Source organism: Lacerta agilis, chromosome 1 (assembly GCF_009819535.1).
Source record: "Lacerta agilis isolate rLacAgi1 chromosome 1, rLacAgi1.pri, whole genome shotgun sequence".
Lineage (NCBI taxonomy): Eukaryota > Metazoa > Chordata > Lepidosauria > Squamata > Lacertidae > Lacerta > Lacerta agilis.
Genome location: NC_046312.1, coordinates 100,044,360 through 100,056,692, shown reverse-complemented (window position 1 = coordinate 100,056,692; position 12,333 = coordinate 100,044,360). Strand labels below are relative to the sequence as shown.

The 12,333-nt window shown below is 43.0% G+C and overlaps 1 protein-coding gene across 1 annotated transcript in view; it reads right to left on the bottom strand.

Annotated features, from left to right (window-relative positions):
* EPC2 (enhancer of polycomb homolog 2) overlaps positions 1–10,363 on the bottom strand; it is a 46,944-nt gene extending 36,581 nt beyond the window's left edge. The window contains exon 1 of the mRNA XM_033164419.1: positions 9,943–10,363. Within this exon, the coding sequence (XP_033020310.1) occupies positions 9,943–10,095 (153 nt within the window). The 5' untranslated portion in view covers positions 10,096–10,363. The remainder of the gene's footprint in view (positions 1–9,942) is intronic.
* Positions 10,364–12,333: the final 1,970 nt, after the last annotated feature.

Sequence of the window (12,333 nt, the reverse complement as noted above, 5' to 3'; positions counted from 1 at the left end):
TAATGCTGCACAGTGTTGTTTAATGCTACATTGCATACAACCTGTCTCTCTCTCCACCCTGGGAGAACATTTTCCACTGCATTATGCAAAATGTTCTCTCTGCCTTAAAACTCTCTTTACCACATACATTCTACCAAAAATGACCCCAACAAAAACTGCCATGGTTGTTGAAATTATGGCCCATCTCTTTCAGCTTCTACTCAAAATGTTCACAAGCAGACTATTCCTTATTGTTGATTTTCAGACATATGCTGTTCCTGAATACTGAAGCTCCATTTCTGCTTTTATGACTATTAACCATGGATAGAACTATTCTGTGATTTTGTCCAATACAATTAAAACCTAACTAAGATACTACATTTTATTCTCAAAGTTTAGTGTGCCTTGTGTGAAGTACTGTACCTGCTTTTACTATAAATAAAAAGCACCCAAAGCTTTCAGGTGAGCTGCACCAAACACCTGTTTATCACAGCTTCCCCTTGTTGTGCCTTTTCCAGTTATACAGCAGTTGTTTTTTCTGGGAGGGGAAGTGGGGGAAACATCAAGCATAAATGTACAAAATATTAAAAGTGTGACCACAATGTGGACTACATCTAGATTTTCTCTAGAGGAGGAACAGAGATCCAGCAGGCACCCCAGTGGAGAAAGAGACTGAAATGTTCACACCAAAACCACCTTCCATGTTGTTACAGAGTACCCCCCCCCAAGCCTTCAGAGCAGATTTTTAGGGAGAATGGAGTGGGGGAATGAGTAAAAATGGTTACTCCACCCCAGGGTGGATTTGATTTAAATCACTAGTCAGTAAGGATTGATTTAAATCACAGTTTTCTACATAAAGACTAATTTTTGCTGGTATAACTTTAATATGCAAGTAGATGAAGATTTTTAGAATAACAACTTTTCTTATTAGTTTTTTATCCCCAGTTTAAAAGGTTAATCATTCATATGACAACTTTTGTGTTGTACTTAGGAAGGAGAAAAATAATCATTACCTTAATAATAACAATTTAAATAGATTTATTAGATCCATTCCACTCCAAACAATCAGAAAAATATTGTTTCTATTCTATTCACTGAACTTCTTGAAACTTAACACTGAAGGGGTTGATTCTGTATTCATAGGTTTGTAGAACAATAGGATTAAAGTCTTTTTCTCAACTCTGTTCATGTTATAACATTTTTGCTGTGAAGAAGAGGCATGTGATCTCTGCTGAGTCAAATTCAGTTTTGAGAACTGCAAAAGTAAACCAAGCATTGTGATAATATCTTGTAGGCAGAGAAACTGCCCAATAATCATACAAAAACCTCTGGAAGAGCATAAATGACATTGTGAATAGATTAATGGAATTTATTTACCAAAAAAATTAAACATATACAGCCTTATTCTACATAATTAAAAAACTAATCTTTATTTCATGATTGAATAACCTTTGGATGGCAATATATTTTCACCAAAAAACTTTTTATTTTAAAAAATCCGATTTAAATTTTAAAAAAATCCAATTTTTTAAAAATCATTTATTTTTATCCATCCTGCTCCACCCTCTTCTTCTAGCACAGGCAGAACTGTACTGAGTGCAAGCCTAGATCCAACACCATTAGATATACAGAATGTCACAACGCTATTGATGTTTTATTTTCTGACCCTTTGTTCTTTTTTCTTTTTATGTAATAAAAAGCAAAGATGTAGAGAAGGGAAAGGGCAGGATACGGGGGGGGGGAGGTGTAGAGGGAGGGAGGGTATAGGTCAGATTGAAATGCCTATATACTTGGAAACACTTCCCAGCTCAGAAAGTTGTTCTAGGAACAAATATCTAGTTACTACCAACAGTACAATCAGCCCCAAAGCAGAAATGACACTGTGGTCAAAGAATTCAATCTAAGAGGCCCACCTGGAATAAGAGAAATCTGGAAATTGCAGTCTACAGAAGGATGCATGTTCAAATACAGAAAGCACACTAAGCTCCTCAGTCCATTGTACTACCACTGGCAAAGATTTGACATTTTCAGTAAGCTTTCTACTGTGACCCCAAGATCTCTTTCCTCAACAATTACAGCCACTTTTGACATCCTCAGTATATGAGGCATTATTTTGGTTTATTTATTTATTTGCTCAAGGTTACATTGAATCTAATATACTAGTTGGTTCCTAGTCAACCAATTTGAAAAGGTCGTTTGGGAGTTCTCCACAGCCTGCACATCCTGAATAATTCTGTGCAATCAATAAATTATATTTATTTCACCCAACTCCAGATCACTGGTTAATAACTAGAATTATTACAAATTTAGATTCTTGGGGAACTCCATTGTTAACTTCCCTCTAATGCAAACCACCTGATGATTTATTCAACTCCCTTTTTAAGCAGTTACTGATAAAAATTGCTTAGAAACTCTGTGATTCTTCAAAATATATTTAAGTCCAAATTTAGACTTTATCTACAAGATCATTCTAATTTCACGTCTACTGATACTATCTAAAAATTATCTAAAATCTAGTAAAGCAATATTTTCAGTTGCAGAAAAACAAAATTCTGTGTCATATAACATAACATAACATTTCTGTCCTTTGCAGTACTGTCCTTTCATGTAGGGCCAAAGGTTCCCAACTGTTTTAGTCTCAAAATCTTGTGTCGCTCCACTTGAGTCTTCAAATTCAATTCCTCAAAACCATCAACTCTTCTACAATGAAAATTGGTGTAAATAGTTCATTTAGCTTCTATAGTGTCTCCCTGTCATCTTTCAATACTCCTTTCCCCCCATAGCTATCTAACAGTCCCATTGGCTGTGTGACTGATTTCCTGTTTCAGACTATTAAAAAAAATTTTTTTTTATTTCATATTAATATCAAGATTTGGTTCATACCATAAGGTAACAGTAAGAATACTAGCATCAAAGAGTTTGGCTGCAGTCATAAGCAACTAGTAACATGTAATTACTGGTGGCTATGACTTTGCATCCTCATTCGCAACACACTTCATATCTAGGCAGTTAAACAGAGCTTGGATGAGCATGTACATCCATGCGCATTTCCACATGTGTGCAAGCTAGCTTATATGTATATATTTCTCTTTACAGAATCAAGGCATTTGACTTGTTCCATAATGGTTTACTTTACCATCAATTACCCTTCATATGCCCGAGTTTGTGCTTCCCACCGACACCTTTATTTTAAGAAAAATTCCCCTTTAAGATTAAAAGGACTGACTGCATTAGGTCTTCTGGAAAATTCTCAATTTGCACTGAAGTTAAATTTGATACTACTATGGCCACAGTATCCAAATGGTTTGGCAATGCTTAGATCTCACAGCAGATCCTCATCAACATTAACAATGCAATCCTATGCTCACTCACCTTCCACTGAACTCAGTGGGGATTACTTCTGAGCAGACATATCTAGAATTGCATTGTTAGTAAATCAAAAGTCATCTTTCTTCTCGATAGCTCCATGGTCACTGCTGCAATCATCTGCAAATCTATTGGACAATATATCGCATTAAATACACTGGGACTTAATTATGGGGAAACACGCATAGGACTGGGCTGAAACTACCAGTTTCAAAGCCAAGCAAGGTCCCGTATGGTTTCAAACTGGGTGGGGACTGAGTGTTCAGATTCCTGCATTCCAGGGGGTTGGACTAGATTACCCTTGGGCGTCCCCTCCATGTTTCAATTCTACAATTCTATGATACTCCAAGATGCACTTACCTTTGCTTTAAGTGCATCTGTGTCAAGTGTTGTCTCTTTCCTTTGCTCAAACTAAAGATGAAAATATTTTACCTAATCCACTGAACTGATTAAATTCAGTCACTGTTGTTGCATTCCCATTAAAGGTAAAGGTACCCCTGACCATTAGGTCCAGTCGCGGATGACTCTGGTGTTGCACACTCATCTTGCTCTATAGGCTGAGGGAGCTGAAGTTTGTCCACAGACAGCTTCCGGATCATGTGGCCAGCATGACTAAGCTGCTTCTGGCAAACCAGAACAGTGCACGGAAACGTCGTTTACCTTCCCGCCAGAGCGGTACCTATTTATCTACTTGCACTTTGACGTGCTTTCGAACTGCTAGGTGGGCAGGAGCAGGGACCGAGCAACAGGAGCTCATCCCATTGTGGGGATTCGAACCACCGACCTTCTGATCAGCAAGCCCTAGGCTCAGTGGTTGAGACCACAGCGCCACCCGCATACCTTCCCATTCCCATTAGGCTAAATCAAAAGACCAAGTTCTAGAAAGCTGAAGTCACTTGGGCTGTTTCACACACTCTAAAACCCTCCATGTGGAATGCAAACCCTGGGGAGGAAACAACATCTGAATATGGCCACACTAAGAGGCACCATTTCCCATCAACAATTGTCCCAACAAGGGAGGCAACAGATGAATGGAAACATTCATGTGGCTCTCTACTGGAAAGCAGTGCATTTATGACAGGTGTGTTGCTACTTCCTATCTTTGGGCTGTGTTCACCCTCTGAAAACATTTTCAGAATATCTGAACCCAGCTCAAACTGAACTAAAACTTGATTTCAACGTGTGTAAACTCCATTATTTATTAGCTAAAGAAACTTACACAGCTATCTTTAGTTTGCCTTAACAAAGACAATAAAATATAGGTTTAGGCCATGGGTAGGCAAACTAAGGCCCAGGGGCCAGATCTGGCCCACAGACGGTCCAGGAATTAGCGTCTTTTTACATGAATAGAATGTGTCCTTTTATTTAAAATGCATCTCTGGGTATTTGTGGGGCATAGGAATTTGTTCATTTTTTCCCCCTTCAAAATATAGTGCAGCTCCCCACAAGGTCTGAGGGACAGTGGACCGGCCCCCTTCTGAAAAAGTTTGCTGACCCCTGGTTTACGCTGTGACTTCTTGTTGCGTTCACTGCAAAACTACCAAGCTGCAAGTACATTTCTGTAAATTTTTATTGTATGTTAATGATTTAGGATTCTGCCATGCTGCTGGAAAATACCATGAAAAGGCTTGTGTTCTAAGGCTTGAGGCAGGGTTGGGGAACCTTAGACCCTCCATAGTTTGCTGGAGAGATGATGGGATTGTTAGTCTAGCAGCAGCTGGAGGGCCCCAGGGTCCCCACCAGCTTTAGGCTGCAAACTTATCTGGGAGTAGCCCATCAAATTCAACGGCACTTATGGTACTTCTGAGTGGACATGGCTAGAACTGCACTGTTACTAAGTACAGAATACCACCTCCTAACATTTTTAAAGACGCTTTTCACTCTGATAGCTGCAGAACTGCTAAGAATGGTCATGTGTGTGCGTGAAATGTGCTAGTAGTTTTTCAAAAAAACAAAACAAAGCTTAGTAAAATATTTTTTAATCTACTGTTTAGTCTCTCGTGCTTTATGCGTAAATTAGATTTTAAAACATGTATGCATTTATCATCATCAAAATTAATGCTGCCTTTATAACCACAGCGGTAAACTAGTACAGCTAAAGGCTGGACCATAGGGCTAAATTCTAGGGCCTCACAGTCCAGCCCTCCACCAGTGACCACCTAGAGCAGAGATGATGAAATACTAATTTAATTTGAGTGGAACTGCATCTAATTATTGTAGCTACTCAAGTGGCACTATTGTCATGTTCCACTTATACCTTACAATCACAACACTACAAAGTTACATCTATTCTACTTCATGTTTCTGTGATTCTGTCCAGCAGAACTGATCCCTAAAAAAGCTATGCAAGTATTAACTAAAAAAATAAAATAGTTATTTACACCAGGCAGGGGGAGAAGAGAGAGACAGCACCTCTTTATTAGGGGTCCACCATTTAATAAGATTAATCAGTACCCTGATCCTGCCAAGCCAGCTGTAGAATTGGTTCAAACAATGTAATTTGGGTTACCTTGCTGCAGAAGTCATCCCCCACTTTAAAGAACAAGAATATACCCAGTCTACCCATATACTCTGTCAACCCACTCCCACACTATTTTAAGACCTCTGGCCCATTTATAGAAGTACTGTACTCATCATCATCAATGGCAATTATAAGCAAAACTGACTGAAATGTGACTGAAATGTTTTCCATGTAAAACTGCATGAAGGAAATAAAACAGAGGTTTTTTATATTGCCTCACCGCATATATATATCCACCCTATTACATCAGAGAGACCCATTTGTAATCTGCCATAGTAGCCTTTATGTTTTTCTCAAACAGAAATAGAGAGCAACTAAGAGTATGTGAATGCAGTGAAATTCAATTTATTTAAAGTTAGAACAGCCTTCTTGAGTCTCCATATCCTGTTGGACTACAAATCCCACCCTCCTTGACCATTGGCTATGCAGGCTGCAGGTGTTCCGAATTGGAGTCAAACAACATATGGGAAGACAAGGTTGAATTAAGGCTTAGTTAGAAGTCCTATTCTAACATGGGGAGCAGATAGGCAAACACACATAATCATCACCCCAGCATCAACATCAAGCAAGACAGTCTGGAAGAAAAATTCTAAGCATGTTAATTTGAACACGGCTAGAAGCTTCCCCCAAACTGGAAATCCTGCCTTATTCAACCAAACACACATAGAACTTCCTTCAGATGTTAATGCTGAATGTGTGACAATCAGAAGAGCCTGCCATGCAGGGGCACTGCGGCAGGACTTGCATGTGCACTCCAGTCCCACCCCACTTTTACCTCTTGCATGTTCAATAGGGCTATAGAAATGCAAAGATACAATTTTAAGGATGGATACTGTATCCTCAAACCCCTTTTGTCAACTGGAACTACTGCAAAGAGGAAGAGACAGGACCTTGAGCCAAAAATATCTGTGATCCAAAGAAATAGAAGTCCAGTGTCAGGCTTTTTTGGTGGCCACTCCATAGGAGGGACCTGGTGCATCTTTAATAACTAAGCTTGATCTGGGCCAGGCATAGGCAAACTCGGCCCTCCAGATGTTTTGGGACTACAACTCCCATCATCCCTAGCTAACAGGACCAGTGGTCAGGGATGATGGGAACTGTAGTCCCAAAACATCTGGAGGGCTGAGTTTGCCTATGCCTGGTCTAAGCTAAGAATGGTTTGTTCCCATCTTGTCCTAGCAGCCCTTTCTTTTGTTTGAGCCACTTCCTCTCTACAGAGACAGAACCCAGCACCAGACTTGTATCTGCAGCCCGGCACAGAAGCTCAATGGGAGAGGTCCCACTGAAAAACAGTCAACCAGTGCCAGGTTTTCCTGACAACAATTTCAGAGGAAGTATTGAGAATGGCATAGGATACCAGATCAGAAATGGCAGTCATGTATAGAGGAACCCTCACGAAAGAGTAGGTATCAAGATATACTGAGGGTTTAATTATGTCAGTGGTTTCCAAACTTTTTTTCCTCATGGATCATTTGAAAACTGAAGGGTCTTAGCGGAATATTTAATGATTTTTAATGATGCACTGTCCAAGATGCTTTATGATTTTTATTTGTATATTTATTGCTTCTTATATTTCTTATATATTTTATAATAATAACTACAATGCTAAATAAAAGACAATTAAAAATCAGCATGACTATTTAATGCAATGAATATGCCATCTCTTGTCTTCAACCACAAATCCACAGACAAGCTGTGGGCCACACGAATGAAGCTAACAAGTGATTGGGTGGTCCGCAGGACAGTTTGGGAATTTGTGATGTATGTAAACCTCTTTGTGTAGTTCATCAGAAGAATGTGTAAATTAAATATTTGTTTCAATGTGATTTCTTAGTAAGCATGGCTAGCATTGGACTTGAAGCTTACTAACTGTGCAATCCTATAAATGTCTACTCAAATAAGGCCCATTGCTTTCAATATTAAATCCAAGTAAGTGTGCATAGGATTGCTTTATAACATTAATATTATTCATATTTATTACTTGCCTTCCTCACAAATGTGGCTGAAAGGAGAGAGATATATTTTAAGTGGAAGTCTAAGTGGGTCAGATGTCTGCACAAAAGACATTCTGGGTCATAGAGCCGTACTAGGAAGTAAGACTCACTGGACACGGTGGGACTTCGTTCTGGCTAAACATGCACATGACTGTACAGCAAGGCTTCAACCTAACCTATCTGTGAGAATGTCCCAAAGAGACTAGATAATTTTGTTTTCAAGAGACATATTTCATATTTGACTGCAAATTGTAAGACTGCTTTTCAAAACAACCAATAATAAAGGTTGTATATGTTGGAATAATTTAAAATGTTTTTATTAAAATTATACACAAAATTTGCAAAATTTAATATCCAGATTTTAAAAATAATATTAATTCCACTTTCTACAAAGTGTAAGTTGGCTGAAACGATATAAATCTGATCTCTTTTAAACTAAACTCCTACTGGAAAAAGCAGTTAATTAGTAAATATAAACTACATTATAGTTTGCTTTAAAAATAAACATTTGCAATAATTCACTTCCTAAAAGGGTTAAGACAGTTGAAGTATTAAAAATACTCAATATATTATAAATTATAATGCAAAAAATACAATGAGGTCATAATCATGAGTTACCAATGAATGATTACAAAGATGCCTCTCTGTTTTAACAGTCAAATAAGGAAGCCAATCACAAAGTGTGCGACCTCCTTCTGACAGTCACAACCAATCCAACACACAGTGGGCTGGCAATGAGGCGGAGAAATCTTTTCATTGAAGAAATTTCTGAGGGTACATTTACTATCAGCTCTGCATGCAAGCACAGCTACTTTAGAGGGGCAGCTTGTACACAGAACAATATGCAACTCCGGCTTTAAGAAAACTAATTCAGCAGGTTTGCTCAACTAGCACAAATAATACAGACAGCAGGTGTGTAATCTAAAACATACAGCAAAGGATTATACCTATACTACAAAAGCAACCTTAACATTTAATTGAAATCATAACAATGAATTAAATTCAAACTATCACAACCTAATAGAGATGTGAACTAACAGAAAGCTGGTATTTCACACCTACGGCCCATTACATACATTCAACCACCACAAACAAGTGTCATAATTTCCAACAACATTAGTGGTCACTTGCAGACACTTCTGTTGTGAATCATTGAGTCTCAGTTACAATTCTATACACATTTATTAAGCAGTAAGCCCCAGTGAACTCAGTGGTACCTGCTTTTGAGTATATGCATGTACTGGATTGTGCTGACAGTCTTGTTTTGGCAACAGAAACAAATCAAAATATAACGGAACAGTGCTGAATCACAGAGATTAACGTAAACCATAGAAATGCCGTATTTTTGTTCTGCATGGCTCACAGGTTAGCCAAAGCAAACTGGCAGCGTTAAGCCCCACTTGGATGCAGAAGTGCGGGCTGTCAAAATAATATGACAGCTTCCGAGTCTTGGGATATAGTCCATTCCCTGCGAGCTAAGCACACCGCTATTTCATTAAACTCAAACAGAAGCAGGACCCTGCTTCCTTTCCCCTAACGTACATCTCTGCTATTTATCCTGCCAGATACAGTGCTGCCATCACTCGCTGTGCTGATGCCCTGGAATAATGACACTCCGTCAAAAGCAAAACAGCATATGGGAAACTCTAGGAGCGGCTGCCGTTTTCAGCCCAAGCCCACCTAATGCACATAACTGAAGACCAAACAGCAGCAGAAGACAAGCTCCGACAAAAACGGCCGGCGCGCACACTCTCCCATTCAAGGACGCCTTTTGCGCTTCCCTTCTCTTCCGCCAGCGTAAGAGCCTTCCCCTCTCACTCTCCCCGCCCCTCCTTAATCAAAACACTTCGCGAGTCCTGGGGACGCAAAGAAGATGGCGGAGCAAGGCCCCGCTTACGGCGCCGGAGGAGAGTTTACGCTGCGCTGTTTACGCAGGACCCCATAGGGAGCGTGCGCCGCTGCGGCGGCGAGCGTGCGTAGCGGCGCTTGGTGAATGCCAATGGCCTATTTCCCGTGAGGGGAGGGAGGGTGGAGATGTCTGATAAACAATGGTGCCCCCCCCCACTTGCGCGACTCCCTTACCGATTCCTCCTCCTTCTCCATGCCAGTCGGCATCTGCGGCACGGCGCGGTTGATGGAGACGCAGTCATTGAGGTCGGGCATATCCTTGCCGCGGTAGATGGGCAGCGGTTTGGCGGCGTCTAGCGCCCGGGCTCGGAAGGAGAGTTTGCTCATTGTCTCCCCCTCACAATAACACCCCGGGGCCGGGCTGGGGGGGGGAGTGTGTGTGAGGGGGGACCCCCTCACTACGGCCTCGCCGCCGCCGCCTCCCAGCCGCTCCCGGACCCGGCCCGACACACCATGGAGAGCCCCGCCGCCCCGGAACAGCTCCGCCGAAGAGCCGCCCGCAGCCCTAGGTCCGCGCCGGGCTCGCTCGATCCGCTCCCTGCGCCATGGCAAACATGGCGGACATTAACCAAAGCGGCCAGCGATCCCGGCAGTCAACGCGAGAGCGCGGGGAGAGGGAGGGGTGGGGAGAGAGGAGAGAAGTGCGAGCGCGCGAGCGGAGTGAGGAGGGGTGGGAGGGGGGAAGAGAAGGAGAAGCGGGGAGGGGGGGAGGCTGCGCGCGCAGCCCCAGCCGGGTAACCCGCAGAGCGGGCTTAGAGGGATACGAAGACCCTGCCGCCGCCAACGCCTCGCTCTCGCTCTGCTTCCCGCCCCCACCCGCTCGCCGTTCCTTTGCCTCAGCGAACGCCGCTGCCGAAGGCGATAAAGCGGCCGAGGCGCTGCTGAGGGGAGAACGCCAAGAGCGCCGTCGAGACCTTTCCTTCCCGGCCACCAGCAAACTTCCACCCCCCTCCCGCAATGTATAAAACACACATGCCTTCTCCAGTTAAACCCTCTATTTATAAAGGAGTTGGCGGCTTCATACATTCCTCTTTCACACGGGTTCGAGAGCAGAATACGAACGGGGACTGGCACGTGTATGAGGAGTAGGTGGGGAGCAATGGGCGCTGGCAAGGTACTTGTTGAACGCTGAACCCGGGGCAAACCTGGGTCTGGATTTCTTCTGCGTAATGTGTGAAGCCGCCTGGGTGACTGGAATAAGAGGTGAAGAACAGAGCTCCCCTGCTTTTTTCCCCTTTTGTTTTCTGTCTCATTGGTAGTAGCAGTGTAGAAAACGGCATTTTTTTTTTTTTTTTGCCCTTCTGCCAAGAACTCAGAGAAAGGTAGGGGAACACCACTTTCCATTCTAGTTGCCTTCAAAACAACCCTAGACTTAGTTTAGCATAGCAGATAAAAGACTAGATAGTGAGAATTATCTATGGTCTTTTATTCACCAAGTAAACTTAAGTAGGGTGCTGTCAGCACACACAACACCAATCTTTTAGATAGATAGATAGATAGATAGATGTATAATTGGAAGTCAATTGTGTTTATTCTGTATTTTCCTCTATTTTCTTTTCTTCCTTTTTTCCCTTTATCCTTTTCTCTCTTCGTTTTCTTTTCTTTTCTCTTTCTTTTTCTTATGTTAGACCTGCGGATGCTGCGGAGGGGCTGTGGCCCTGTCTGGCGACAACAAAGAAGAACACCTAGAGCCCAGAGCTGCGGATGCTGTGGAGGGGCTGTGGTCCCCGTCTGGCGAGAACCAAGAACAGGGGTCAGCAATGTTTACCGGCCATGGGCCGGATCACTGCCACGGAGATCGTCCATGGGCCGTACTGGCACAGCGCGATGCCAGAAATCGCTCCTGCGCATGCCCAGACGCCGAAAATCGCACCTGCGCAGAAGCGATTTTCGGCATTTGGACATGCACAGATGCAGTTTTTGGTATCTGTGCGTGCGCAGATGCCATTTCCAGCATCACTCAGCGAGTCCCTGCGCCACGCTGTGCTGGTTTAGCGCACCAGTGGGGGATTTGCCGAGCAGGCAGCTGGTAAAACGGTCTTCGTGGGCCATATCCGGCCCATGGGCCGGACGTTGCTGACCCCTGACCAAGAAGAACACCTGGAGCCCAGAGTGAATGAGGCCCGTGTCAAAAAGAGTAATCAGAAGACCCCCTCATGTCTTGGCCTCCGTTCCATCATCTCCTGGGTCCGCAAAGTCTTCAAAAAAGTCTTCAAAAAAGACACCTGTGCCACCACCGGAACCCAGCACCAGCGGGGCCCCACAAGCCAAGAGGAGGCTGCTCGGCACGCAGCTGAGGCAGTGGCTTCGCCGACGCAGCAGCTGCTTGCACCCAAAGACTCTTTGAGGAGGAGGAAATGCCACGACTTCCCCTGCCCCTAGCCCTCTGGGTGCTACCAGGTGGTGTGGGCCGCCCTGGGTGCCATCGCATCCGGGATCGATCCAGGGGTGCTCGCAGCTGGCCGCCTCTCCATGGACTCACACACACCAATCTTAAAGCAGTTTATTCGCCTACCTCACTGGGTTATTGTGTGGACTCCCAAGATAATGCATGTGAAGTACTTT